Here is a 15,032-nt window from a genome sequence, read left to right as displayed (position 1 = left end):
CAAATTAACCAAAGGAAAAATAAAAATTATATAAGAAAAAAACTACACAATCATATTCTATTGTATGGCTCAGTTATGAATATTTATATGATTGCAATAATATGAAATTTAAATATGGACTAAAATCAGTTATTGCATGAATGTGGGAAGATGGAAGGTGGAGGAAAGGAGTTGGCTGGTGAGGGTTAAACATTTAAATCCCACAGTAAGACATTAATAGATACAATTGTTGCAACCTATTTTAAAGCATACATGTCACAAATATGAAGACACATATCCTAAGAAATATCTAAACTGAAAATAACCTCTGGAGAGGAGTAGTGCAAACATTGCTGGGTTTTGTTTACAAACCTTATAAAATTACTTGACTTTTTAAGCCATGTTCTTACATAACTGATCAAATTTAAAAATTAAACTTCATTTACACCTAAATTTTCAAGTCTACAGATCTCAAAACTGGGCATTAAATAGGTTCTGAATAATGCCATTGAAAAATTATTGTACTGATTGTATCTATGCCATCAAAAATAGTAACCTGAGAAAATTCCTTTTACCCAATCACCAGTTATTGATATAATTGTAGATAGCATTTTCTCTCCCCACCCCACCATTGCATATTGGGAAGTAGTTATCGCTGCTGTTATTTAGCATTTTTAGAGTGTGGTATTTATGACAATTTGGCCACCAAGAAAGCAAATGACGACACGACTGACACAATACACTAATGGGTATGACTATACCTGGAGATAAAAAATATTACCTTGGTAATAAGCAACATGTGAAGTTTGAAAGGAAAGATACGTTAATTATTAAATGGAGAAAATGGTTTACAAATAAAGGGGCAGGTGCATGGTTAGCTGCTCATTGCTATTAAGCAAAATCTGCCTGTACAGGTTCCAGTCTATACAAAGAAACTAAGCAATTTATCATTTGAAGAATTAAAAAAACTTTTTTTGCAGGGGGGGCACTTGTTTTTGCTACACCATTGCAATCAGAAGGCTACAGATACTATTGGAGGGCCCCAGAACTAAAGTTAAGAACTTTGGCACCATTCAATGGCACACAACATACCCCCGGGTATATGAACATTAGAAAAAGTGTATGAGCAAAATATAATGTAAGGTAGAACTACAGAATGTCTACTGATTCCAAGGCTGTGTGTGTGTGTGTGTGTGTGTGTGTGTGTGTGTGTTGTTCTGTTTTTTAACAGAAACCATGTAAGAAAACTCCATCCAACAATGTTGGCTGAAAAACTGGGACCTAAATTTGTTTTGGCCCATACCATTTCATCTAACTTTGGTGATATTAAGATCATAAGAATAACTGATCTTTAAAAAATTCATTTTGATGGCTGATAATTAGATCTCACTTTACATATATTTTATGTATAAAGCTAATAAAGCTGTTCTCAAAGGTTACCAAAGTTCCAATGAACCACACCCCCATGATAGGCCACATGTTCTCTCATGATACAAAGTGCCTATCCTTAAAGCAGCACTTCCTTAAGGGTAAAACAAGGAACTCTGAGAGCCCGTAAGTCTTCTGGGGATCCACAGAGTACTTCCTTTCTCAATGACAATTCCATGTGAAGCCAGGTTTTCTTCATATATATCAAATGAGATGACATATTGCAAAACACTGAATGCAGAGGCAGTTAAGAGAATCCAGAGATGTGCAAAAATGAAAACCATGACATTCTTACCAAATTTAGTGTAAGTTATTTTTCACACAAATGTTACATTAACATAAGGATCAGTGTTAAATAAGTTAATTATTTGTAAATTATAACATCTTAATTTCTAATATGCTAAATGATACAACCCATTTTTTGGGTTCTCCATAACTTTTTAAAGAGTAAAAAGATCCTGAAACCAAAAAGTTTGAGAATTACTGTTAAAGTTGCTTCTCACAGCTGCAGTTTTCACATGAAGATGTGATCACTTGTCTTCTGCACTACACTGCAAGCTCCAAGACTGGAGGCGAATGGTACTGCTCACCACTCAATTCCAAGAATCAAGCACCAAATAGAATAGGCACCAAATAAGTAAGAATTTAAAACTGCTATCTACCAATTTCCTATAAATCAAAATGACTCGAAAACTTTGTTTTTGTTTTTTTTTACTGTAAAATCTAAAATTTCATGTGTGGGAGTACCTGGGTGGCTCAGTCAGTTAAGTATCAGACTTCAGCTCAGGTCATGATCTCCGGGTCATGCTGCCCCTCTCCAACTCCCACGCTCTCTCTCAAAAATAAATAAAACATGTAAAAATTTTTAAATTTCATGTGAATTATCATTATTCATTTTTGCTATCTTTGGGATGATAGTGTTGAAGATTTCCTGTAATGTTTTTCCAGCACAAAATAGAAGTAATTGATACAGAAACCCTTTAAGATAACTTTACTATAAACATTACAATGCTTCTGAAACACAAAGTGTTGAATGCAAACATGTTTTATAGTAAGGTGAATGCCTCATATCTGTCAGAAAGGTTAAAATTAACACAGGAAACAATAGAGGAGGCAGATGAGGCTACAGAAAAAAGGGAACACTTTTGCACTGTTGGTAAGAATGCAAACTGGTGCAGCCACTCTGGAAAACAGTGTGGAGGTTCCTTAAAAAAATTAAAAATAGAACTACCCTATTAGGGATCCAGCAATTGCACTACTATGTATTTATCCAAAGGATACAAAAACGCTGACTCAAAGGGGCACATGCACCCCAATGGTTATAGTAGCACTATCAACAACAAATTATGGAAAAAATCCAAATGTCCATCCACTGATGAATGGATAAAGATGTGGTGTGTGTGTGTATACACACACACAATGGAGTATTTACTCAGCGATCAAAAAGAATGAAATCTTGCCATTTGCAACAATGTGGGTGGACCTAGAAGGTATTATGCTAAGTGAAATAAATCAGCGAAAGACATATGATTTCACTCATGTGAAATTTAAGAAACAAAATAGATGAACATAGAAGGGAAGGAAAAATATAACAACAAAGAGGCAGGCAAACCATAAGACCCTTAAATACAGAGAACAAACAGGGTTGCTGGAGGGGAGGGTGGGCAGGGAGATGGGCTAAATGGGTGATGGGCATTAAGGCGGGGAACCTGCTGGGATGAGCACTGGGTGTTACAGGTGATGAATCACTAAATTCTCCTGAAACCATTATTACACTATATGTTAACTTGATTTAAATAAAAAAATTAAGGCAATGTTTATCTTTTAAAAGATTCAACAAAGTTGCTGCAAAAAATTGACTTGGGGACAGAGGAGGGAAGTATTCTCTTTTAAAATAAGGAATATTTTTAATTTACAGCTTGGGCAGATATGTCCATACACACACTGAATTACTTCACAGAAAAAGGTATTTAGGGATATTGGTAGTTATATTGAATTCACTGCCTCTTCTTTAAGTACTCCGGTTTCCCCCACCCAAAGACTCTGTTCTGCATCTATAAAGTAGACTCGTGTTTTCAAGACCTTTCTAGCTCTTAACCTAAAATTTCTTGCTCTATACATGAATTACTGAAATTCTTTATGAAACAGGAATCAAAGAATCAGGGTTGACACCTTTTTAAAAGTAGTAACCAATTCTATTCAAGATTTGCCTTGGGAGACAAATGTCAATAGTTGATTACAAATATTGTCCTTTGTAGTCATTAGTTAAGTGGTAACTTGACCAGTGTTTTAAAGGGATCTGAGCAGACTGAAATAGTGCAACTGGTATATTTAAATGTTAAAATTACGTAAACTATTCGCTTTAATAAAATCTGGTTCATTAGCAAGCTCTCATAATGCATTTTAACTTGATTCATATCCTTCTTTAAAAACATAGCTACAATTAAAAACTAAGACCATACCTGATTAGAAATTTAGCAGTTAACTAGTTTTATATAGCCAAGTGGTTTAACTGTCACTCCATTTTCTTATCTATTGTTGGTATTTTTCTTAACTTTTAAACATATTTACTATGATCCTAGATGTGTTTTAACTCCAAAAACTTAGTTCACCCACAACTAAGTTACAATCAGCAAGTCAAGAATTGTGGTAAATAGAATGGTCCCTTAAAGCTGTCTACATCCTAATCCCTGGTACCTATAAATAGGTTATATGGCAAGAGGGAATTGAGGTCTCAAATGGAACTCAAGTTCCTCATCAGCGACCTTAAAATAGGAAGGTTATCCTGGATTACCTGGGTGGGCCTAATATATCACAAGGGCCCCTTAAAAGTGGATGAGGGAATCAGAAGGATCAGAGGTGGCTTTGAATTGAAGGAAGGGACCTTGAGGCAAGGAAAGTGAGTGGCCTCTAAAAGCTGGAAAAGACAAGGGGAATGGATTTTTCTCCTAAGGCCTCCAGAGAAGGACACATTGATCTCAACCTGAGATCTGCATCAGACTTCTGATCTATAGAAACGTACGATAATAAAGTGTGGTTTTAGGCCACTAACTTTTTAATAATTTGTCACAGCACCAATAGAGAATAAAAGAGAACTTGAGAATTAGGATTTGAAACGAAGATAAACTTTGCAGATCTATACAAGGGAACCCACACTTTTCATCTTCCTGCTCACTTTGAGGAGTTGGGCTATTCACCACAGACAGGCTGGTGGAATAGAGAGGAAAAGGGCTACGAAAGGCATATACGGTAATCAGGCTTTTGTCCCTCTCTCCTGTTCTCAATTCTCATACAACTGGCATGCAGACTTTGAAGAAAAGTGGAACTGAGCTAAATTCCAGTTCTGACAATAGCAGTCTAACCTTGGGCACTTTTTTTTTTCCTTTCCCCCTAAGTACAAGTTTCCTCAAGAGACCTCTGAGGTAAGTCAGTCTTCACCTTTCAGGCTGCCCAAGGTTTATATAAAGTGCTCCACACAACGTCTGACATAACAGAGGGCTCACAGAGGCTTTCTTATTGCAAGGATGACAAAAGGTGGACTTTTTGGTATTGAGACACCCTGGTACATTTTACTTAAGAGAGGTATGTAGAATCTGTCTGAAGATGGTTCTAAATTTTAAAAAGCATCAAATTTTTTGAAGATTAAGCTGTCCTTAAGACAGGAGAAACAAAGAGGAACCTCATTTAACTCACATTTGTGTTAAGGCTGGTTTGTAGGTAAGACTTTAAAAGACTGAGAATGGCTTTGGATCCACTACTCACTGAAAATTTTTCTCATTTCCCTTCCCTCCCAAGTTAAAACCTCAGTCAAAATGCCTATACTCCCCCTAATCACCACAATGTTTCAGTCAACAAGGGTAAGAGACCTGGTTTTAACACTTAGTAGCCCTGTAATCTCAGGAGATGGCCACCACTAATAGGAGCCTCTATGAGATCAAGCTCCAATGAAATATGAAAGCATCACAATATATATAAGAAACTACTGGCTAAGAAGTAATAAAAAACTAACTTAAAGGCTTTCTTCCATTGGTTAACCCATTTTTACCTTACCAAACAAACAAACAAAAATTCAATGTCTACTCAACTCCCCCACCACCACCCCTATCAGATTAATCAGGGGAAGCAGACTTACTAACATACATAGTTGAAATCAAAAAGGTAATTTTTTTTGGTTTGAGGGATTTGTTTTTGGTTTTTGTTGTTTTTTAAGTAAAACCCTGAACAATTTCTTCATAATGCTGCAAAAGATGACCAACCTTAAGTTTTGTTTGCAAACTGACTAGTTTTCTAACAAGTTAATTTCCAAAAGAAAAGTAGACCAAAATTAAACAAACTTTATTTAAATACAAGTCCTCTGTTTCAGAACTTTTATGATCATTAATTTCAGAGGATAAGGATGACAAAAAAAAGGGTTGCAAGTTATTGCAAGTTAGACAAAATGTTTGGTTTTGAATTTCAGCTCCTTTTCTCTCCAGTGAGAACACCAAAGCTGACTCATTTTCAAAACCTATTTTTAACTGTAATCTTTATACTTTTTAAGAAAATCAACTTTATCTTTTTAATTCTGTAAAGTCATTTATATTTTTCTTCATTAATACAGAGGAGCAAAAATACTGTTTTTTCTTTTTTGGCCTCAAGTGCTAGTAACTTTTGGTAGCTATTGGTTTAAATTATAGCAATCAATACAGTAGGTAATTTAGGGTGTAAGTAAATTTAAATTTGGATTAACAACAGCCTCCAGGTGTTTTCTATTTCAAGAAGTACTAGCATACAAAACTGTAGTTATCCCCTCTCCTCCACCAACAAATTACACATGTTCCAAAGAGATTCACATGTTTCTCTAAAATAAAAGTTCTGAAATGATTAGTCAGTGTACCAAATTTTGATGGTATACAAGTTTTCAGAAACATACCTATAAAGTGAGCTATAGCTACAACAGTTTTTCATTAGTTCTTAATCCATAGCCTCTTTAGAACTACATGATTTACCTCAATAGCCTGTAATCTATGGTACAGAAATCGTTTTTTCCCTCATCTATTGCCTGATTTAGAGAGCTATGGCTCTATGCCCTTGGTGGAGTAAGGGTTTAGCATCTGATGATAATTAAAGCTTTAAAGAATACTTTGACTACTGAATTTCAAATCACACACACAAAATAGGTGAGAAATTCTTTTATCATATTTAGAATCAAAATATCCCTTAAAATATTTACATTTTACAGTAAAAAGGATAGCAAAACACAAGATCATGTACAAGCTTAAGTATTCAAGTTTCCAAAGAGCCAAAAATGAAAAGGAAAGAAATGGCCTACCACAAAGTTGTAGTAATGGTAATAAATGCCTTCAATGAGTGCAGATTAAAGCAAGAAATGTACTCCTTGGGCGTCTGATTCTTGGTCAAAAACTGCTCAACTAAATGATTAATATAATCTGATTATGAAGTTGCTTGGCGTTCTGTTTCTCCTCTACAGTTTCTTTAAAAACAGTGCAATTTAAACAAACTTACAGAGCACACATTACTCTCAAATTAGTCATTATATAAAGGACATTCACTAGAGGCAGTAAATATACTCCATAGTTAACCATATTTACCAAGTAAGGAATAAAACTAAAATTTCTAAGCCTTTATTGCATATTAATAAAACAAATCTTTGAATATACAGCAATGTAAAACTTTTAAAAATATTAAATTCCTAGAACTAGGGACAGTTGGTATGAAGAAGGGATGATGAGCACTGGTACAGAGAGCACTCTGCACCAACACACAGATTTTATTGTTCTGCAAACCACCAATATTAAAAATTTAAAAGATGGCACAATCCTAGCAGGCAATCATAAAGTTTTTAAGATACAACATTTAAGTTATTTAAATGTAATCTTGAAGCAGCCTGCAAATTTTACCTTTTGCTTTTAGCTCTGTCAGTGTGGTCCCTATCTTTGTGGTACCTATCTCTGTCCTTTTCTCCTTCTCTATGTTTACTTTTCTCTCGTTCTTTGTCCTTTTCATGGTCTTCACTTTTAGGTTTATCTGGTTTCTTGTCTACATTCCTACTATCCCGGCTTGCTTTTCCATCTGCTCCTCGATCACCATGTGACAACCGTGCCCTCTCTTTATCTTTGTGCCCTTCCTCCCTTTTTCTGTCTCTGTCCTTGTCTTGGGTTCTGTCTCTGCGTCTATGCCTTTCAGACTCTTGCTCCCATTCCTTTTCATGTCGCTCTCTTTTCAAATGGTGTGAATCACTATAAAATCTCTGTCGATCCCCTTTACCCCTATTAAATGGCCTATCCAGTTGCTGTTGGTCTTGCCTACCCCAAGGGTCACTATGGCGCCTTTCTGGTCTTCGAATGTCTTTAACCTGGTAAAAATTTTGTGGGCCTATATACCTTGATGTTTGTGAAAGGGGACCCATCATACGTTGTGGTTGGCCTGTCAGGTGAACAACAGGTGGCCAGGGAACCATGGGATTTTGAGCAAAGCCAAAGCCTGGAGGGGGAAGTAAAGGAGGTGGTAAATGTGGTGGAAATCCAAACATGCTTTGTGGGGGAAAATTAGGAGGTCCTGGAAATGGAAATCCAGGGGGGCTAGACTTGAGATGCTGAAGGTTGGGCTGCTGTGGCCTCATGGGTGAAAAGTTTGCACTTGTTCTGGGGCTGGTGCTTCTGGAAGTAAAGTTGATGCTTTTAGAAGGAAATTCTGATTGACATGTGTTTCCACCTTCAAAATGAGATGTTGTCGCTGTGGATCCTCTTCGAAATGGGTGCACAGTTTCGATATTTTGCATTAAAATATCCTCCTGTAAGGGTTTTGTTTGTTCTACTTGAGAAGTGTGTATGTTTTCTACTGACGGTGAGTTTTGTGCAACCCCTGAATTATCACCCTGCTGAACACACGAGCTCTTCTCTACAGAAGACAACTTTTCCTCTACATTGATTTGTTCTGTTAAGTGCTCCTTGTGTGACAGACCAGGCAGGGTGTGTTTTTCTCCATTCCGGCAAATATCTCCATCTTTGTTTTCTGAAGCAGTTATCTGCTGACTTCGTCCTGCTGCTTGTCTAGGATCCCGTTTCAAGTTGATAAACTGTGGGGACCTTGTTGTATTAGCAACAAGGTTTTCACTGCAACTGACATTACTATCTATGTTTCCTTTTCCTACATTAGACCTGCATGGAGAACTAGTATTTGAAGTCCGATTATCTTGCAAATTATTCTCTTGATCTTGCAGCAGCTGCCTTTTTAACGTTCTCTCTTTATTCTCCACAGTTTCTTCCTGTTTCGACTGAATTGATAAATTTGTTAAGAATGCTTCTGTAGAAACATCTGGTGGTTTACCTCTGAGGCTAAGACTCGTCAAAGGTCCAGGAGAAATGGAAGAAGAACCCATTACTGATGTTTCTTCTCCTACTACTGAATTACCTGTAGACTCTGAAAGATCATCTACTTTGACCTTTACCTCCTTGGCTTCACCATCAGTTACTTCCACTTTATCTACTTTCTCTGCTTTGGGGTCAGCTTGCTCACTTAGAAAAGGAATTTCTTTAAGAGTGTTTTGTTCTATCACTGATTGAGTCTGTTCATATACCTGACCAGTAGTGCCCAAAAGGCTCTGAAGTATATCATCCACAGGAAGAGGTTTATTTGCTAATTCCAGAGTAGAAGGCTGATTTTCCCAGCCAATCAATACCCCAGGAAGGAATCTTAAAGGTTTTGGTGGCTCTTGTTTGGTGACTTCCACTAAAGGTTCAATTACTGTTGGAAGGTCTTCCTGAAGAGTTTGCTGAGGTTTATTTCTCTGCTTGTGTAATACAGTTGTAAAAGAATTAAAAAAGTCATTTTCTTCCTCTGGTGTTTCTTCTGTGGAAACTTCCATCTTACTTTTTTTGTCAGGTGGCAATGCCACTGGTATGCTTTCAGAAGTCTCGGCTGTATGACTAGTGCTAACACTAGCACTATGTTGCCGCTTCAGTTTTTGACGAATAATTAAGCCCAACAACAGATTGGGTCTATGCAGTTCAAGCCCTGTATAAAATAAAAAACATCAATGAATAGTCATTTTCAACCATTACAACACAGGGTACATTTCTGCATCTAGCTTATTACAGCCTATTAGGTGGGTGCCTGTCCCTGTGAAGTCAGCTCCAGAGGGCTGAAACCCAAGAATGCAAGCAGAGTCTGTCTTCTCACTCTGGTCTCACCTCCCACTTTTTTTTATTCATACTCTTATTATTAAAATGTATACCTACCAGGTCCATCAAAAGGCACAAGAGGGTGTGGAATTTTATCAGCGGCACCCAAAGGAATAAGGTACATATCCTTAACCTGCTTCATGTTGTTAGCAGCTACTCCATAGCGCTTTCTGCTACTGAAGTATGCAAACAGCAAAGTATAAGAAATCTGATCTTCTTCAGTTACAGGTGTGAAGCGAACCACACAAATTTCCTATTCAAGAAAATCATAAATGACTGTTTAAAATAATAACCTAAATAATAGCTGGGTTTTAAATATCATTTCTCAACTAGTAATAATCCAGTAAATTTTATAATGATGATTACTGAAAAACATGATTTGCCAACTTAAATGCAGATAAAAATAGTAAAAGGAAGGAACTCTTAGGAAAAGATGTTTGCTGACCCACTGACAGATCTGTTTTATCTGAAGGTGTCCCATAAGACACTGAGTCCCACAGTAATTAATTTGCTCAAGGTGACACAATTGTCAGTAACAGAGAAGGTATTTAAACCCGAGTCCTTTGATATCTACACTACATCCTTATTTCCTATCTCATAATCTCCACAAATGGTTGCCTGTGTTTTCAGTATACTGAAAATTAATATCACCTACCACCACCCTGCCATGTACACATACACAAAAAAACTCAAATCCAGTGAAAATCCAGAATGGAGACTGGGTGAAAAGAACTGAAATACATAAAAGCCATACGTTTTATGAAATCATTTGGTTTACTCAGGAACTTATTTGTTTGCCTCTAGGTTCTAGAATTTGTTTCCAATAGAAAAGAGAATCCCAATGTAGTATCAATTTGGTAGTGTAAAAAAATGAGATGTCTTTTCATGAACATACATAGTCAAAATGAAGAGAGACAGACCTGCTACAAAGCCTAAATTGATAGAAGTTCCTATACAGAACATGTAAATGAGCTAAACTACAGCTCTCTTATAAAAGGTCTGTCATCTAAACTGTCCTCTTTTAGGGGTGTGTTTCAGTCAGTTCAGGAAGGAGGCATATTATAAAATACTGGGCAGAAGTATATGGGTAGGCCAAGAATGATTCCCAAAATATCCAAGGGAATACCTCCCCAATGCTTTCTTATGACTTTTACTATCATGAGAAAGTGATAGCAAATAAGTGTTGTAACTTTTCTACAATGCTTCAAAGTTTCTTTGTATTCTAATACTGTATTAATTTAAATTCTAAAACCTATATTGAAAAATATATATTCATAACGCCTGGGTGGCTCAGTTGGTTAAGCGTCTGACCCTTGTATCAGGTCAGATCATGATCTCACAGTTCGGGAGTTCGAGACCCACGTCAGGCTCTGCACTGACAGTGTGGAGCTTGCATGAAATTCTCTTTCCCTCTCTCTCTGCCCCTACCCCACTCATGCTCTCTCTCAGAATAAATAAACTTTAAAATTTTTTAAGCAAACAAACTTCAGGGGGTGCCTGGGTGGCTCAGTTGGTTGAGCATCTGATTCTTGGTTTCGGCTCAGGTCATGAGCTCACGGTCATGAGTTAGAGCCCCAAGTCAGGCTCTGCACTGACAGTGAGGGACCTGCTTGAGATTCTCTCTCACTCCCTCTCTTTCTGACCCTCCCCTTCCCCCCTCCCCACTCTCTCAAAATAAATAAATAAACTTTTAAAATTAAATAGGGGCGCCTGGGTGGCTCAGTTGGTTAAGCATCCGACTTTGGCTCAGGTCATGATTTCATGGTTCATGGGTTTGAGTCCCACGTCAGACTCTGCTGACAGCTCTGAGCCTGGAGCCTGCTTTACATTCTCTTTGTCCCTCCCCTGCTCACGCTCTGTCGCTCTCACTCTCCCTCTCTTTCTCTCTCAAAAATAAATAAACATTAAAAAAAATTTTAATAAAAATAAACTTCTATATACTTAGAGCCACTATATTTTTAGGGTCTCTTTGTTGCCACTATATTTTAAGGTCTCTTAGCCTATGCCCTAACTAAACAAATGTCTATAATCAAAGCAAGGCACAATCCCAGGAGGAATCTCAATACTTACTTTAAAACATTTCTTTCAAAACACTGACAGAAATCACTAAGAAAGCATACCAGAAGGAAAGAAAAACCCACAGGAAGAATGCTGAGCTGTTCTGAGCTTTAGCAAATGGCTTTAGTTCAGTTTTGTCAAGCACACTATGTAGATTCAGAATTTGTAGTGGCTCCTACCCCCTAGGGTTCCCTGCATAAGAACTCTCATGATTTACTTTTCAAGTGCTCTCTCATGCAGGTGTAACAAAAGAAATTTTCCTTACCTTGGTTCCTGATGCTTTAATTTTTTCAACATAATCCCAAACTGTCTGAGGTGATATCCTGCCACCTACTTGAATACTATCTGGTAGATCCTATAGTAAAAAATGAAGGTGATCAGTATATACAGAATATCTTTACTGTAATATTCATAATTTACTCTAAGAGTAATTTAAAATTGGTAATAAAAAACAAGTAAATAAAAAGATTTGCATCATAGAACATAAAAAAGTACAGGGATAGATAGCAATCAGGATTTACCTCAAATGTCAACCTCAAATAACCAAGCTGGGTGCCTCAATTGTCAACCTCAAATAACCAAGGTTGGTGCCCAAGATACATGTGAGATAGAATCTGAGGTCATGTCAGTTCCCAGTAGGAAAAACAGGCACAGGAAAGTGAAGCAGTGGCAAGCAAACGACACACCGACAATCCAGGAAGAGTACAACAGATTTCAGAATATTAGAGATTGTTTTTCTATTCCGCCCACTCCTACCCCCTCACCCCTTTTTTGGTGGTAGTGGGCAAGGATATCATTTAATCATTAACAGCTGGATTTCAGAAGTTACCAACTATAATTATAGAGTGTACTTCTCCATGGTACAGAACACTGTAATACTGCAAGTTCATTTTTTTTTAACAGTAGAATTTTCTGAAAACAGATGACTATACCTAAATGAAGTGAAGAACTATGTAACTGAAAATATTTAAAACTTTAATCAGTGTATTTCTATTTTTCTATGAAGCTGAAAAAATTCATAGAAAGCATAATTAATTGATAGTAAATTTGATTTAAGTGTATTTAAATTATTAATTGCTTTAATATTTTATTTGGGACTTTAGTCCTAAACTAAAAGTAGTAAAAAGCAGAGGTGGAATTCTGGAAAGCAACCTTAGAAACTAAGAAAGGAGAATAGTTTTGTTTAAATTCAAATTCCATAATTCAGGACTTCTTTCCAATTTAAAAGAAGAGTTCTCTTCACCACGGACTGATCAAAGACTAAATTTCTAAAGAGATTTGTTCAAAAAGAAAAGCATCATGGGTCCATTTAATTTTCCTCTTATAAAATCAACATTTCTAAAATATTATTTGCCAAGCAAACTAAATGTAGAGGTAATAATTAGGTTGTTTATTAAAACACAATGCTAAACAAATAAACTGATCAACGTTAGGCACCATTACACTTAAACTAATTTCAGCCTAATATAAAGAAAAGTTTGTTAGTCTTTAAAGAAAAATAGGCATATATACAATTTAAGACTTTTGAAATACTGGAAAGAATTTTTTTTTTCTTTTTTAATTTTTGCCTTCATGATCAGGAGACTGAGAATGGATGCAACAGTTTAGATACAAACATAACAGAAAATACAATCTCAACAAAAATACAGTACATGTACTGAATTATTTTCCTACTTCCTAAAACAAAAGAAAAACACAACTTTTCAAAATAGTTCAAAAATGTCATACTTTCTCATTTTTCATAATATAATACTGTAACTGCTTATTTTCCATAAATGTTGCATGACAGTTCCATCCAATTCTTTCAGGTATAAAACCAACCAAGGGTACCTGGAGCAACTATGATCATTGGGTCTCATGGGACTGTCACCTTACTGTAATGTTTCAACTATCACCTACATCTCATTCACAGATAGAGGCAGAAAAGAGCTGTAGTCATGCAGTAGGGGAAACATAAGCAACAGGAGAATTAGACTTGTTAACATGGAAAAAAATCTTCTTGACAGGCTAACACCTTCGAAGTCCATACTAAGTAGGTCAATCCTTTAAAGAAAAACTCATGATATCCATGCAGACTCTCATTAATTTTTAATTCTCTGACATACATCTTACAGTACAGGATTTGTAGGGTGAAAACTTTCAGAATACAATTATCTACAGTTCAAAAACTTCAGTTGTGAACTCAAAATTTCATTAATTGAATGGTTCTAAGCATCACTGTCAACATACTTATGAATGAAATAAAACATTATTATTTATAATATCATTTTCTCTCCTACTTCTTTTGGAAGCACGTATGTCAACCCAAGCAGAAAACGGCAAGAAAAGTTCACAGTACCTCTGTCAAATACTCAGGGGAACCAGATACTGGGTAGGCTTTGGTAACAAATTTTGCTACAGAAGGCATGTTGATAAAACCTTTCCAGATAAAGTTCAATCGAGCCAGGAAGGTAGACTCAACTTCAACAGTTCCAGGCATCTCTGGTCTAAAACAGGACATTAGAAATTTTCAGCCTAAAGATATGGTCATGAATAAATACATTTTCTACTAAGTCATCAATTATTTCTATTTTAGCATGTCAAGAAAGCCAAAATACATAAAGGCTATTGATTAAAGATGAAAGTACGTTCATATTTACATAGTCATGACTTACAATATCCTTCACGGGTGGCTCAGATGAAGGTACAGAGAGGTGCAAGCAATTTTTATTTAATGACCTATCTCCCACCTCTTGGGACCAACATAATTAAAAGGAATTTTAAAGTCAAGTCCCCACACACAGACTCAAATCTCTAAATTAATTTTAAGTCTTATTCTTTTATCTCAATTAGTTTAATGTTTAAGAAGGTACAGTTCTTTTCTCAAAAGAAAGGTTCCTAAGAAATATGTCACTTTTCCATATTTGAAGACATCCAAGTATAATTTGGCAAAGATCTATAATAATTATTGAAGTTACAGCTAAGAGAAAATTACCGTGGGGCAGGAGAGAATGTTGATTTCGGAGACTCTTGTTTTTCCTCTTCAAAGAATTCAGAAGCCAAGATGTTTGAGGTTGAAGACAGTGCATCTGCTATACTTTCTGCTTCATTATCTGAATGTTTACGAGATACTCCAACAACAACTTTAACTTTTTTTGGAGAAAGATCATCTACAGGTGGTGCCATTCGACCTAACATCAGATGACACCAAACAAACCATTTTTGTAAACTGAAATTCCTGTAACTTCATCCATTTCACTTCAAGAGTTATTCAGTGTTTCTGATGGAATTGTTGCATAACCTTAGATTTCCTGGGGTAATTTTTAACTATCATCATTTCTCATGCTGTGTTATATTACATCTCTCTAATTGATGTGAAAAATTAGGGAAAAAGGATATTAAGCA

General features: G+C 36.1%; 1 protein-coding gene across 8 annotated transcripts in view; it reads right to left on the bottom strand.

Moving 5' to 3' along the window:
• Positions 1–3,676: 3,676 nt before the first annotated feature.
• Positions 3,677–15,032, bottom strand: part of PHF3 (PHD finger protein 3) — an 84,127-nt gene continuing 72,771 nt past the window's right edge. For all 8 annotated transcript variants that reach the window (XM_042939117.1, XM_042939121.1, XM_042939122.1 and 5 more), the window contains 5 exons: positions 14,623–14,818; positions 13,987–14,134; positions 11,914–12,003; positions 9,648–9,843; positions 3,677–9,423 (listed from right to left, as the gene is read on the bottom strand). In XM_042939117.1, the coding sequence (XP_042795051.1) occupies positions 7,304–9,423; positions 9,648–9,843; positions 11,914–12,003; positions 13,987–14,134; positions 14,623–14,818 (2,750 nt within the window). In that variant the 3' untranslated portion in view covers positions 3,677–7,303. The remainder of the gene's footprint in view (positions 9,424–9,647; positions 9,844–11,913; positions 12,004–13,986; positions 14,135–14,622; positions 14,819–15,032) is intronic.

This window comes from Panthera leo, chromosome B2 (assembly GCF_018350215.1).
Source record: "Panthera leo isolate Ple1 chromosome B2, P.leo_Ple1_pat1.1, whole genome shotgun sequence".
NCBI classification, from domain to species: domain Eukaryota; kingdom Metazoa; phylum Chordata; class Mammalia; order Carnivora; family Felidae; genus Panthera; species Panthera leo.
Note: the sequence above shows the minus strand (reverse complement) of the source record. Positions and strands in the feature narration are given on the sequence as shown.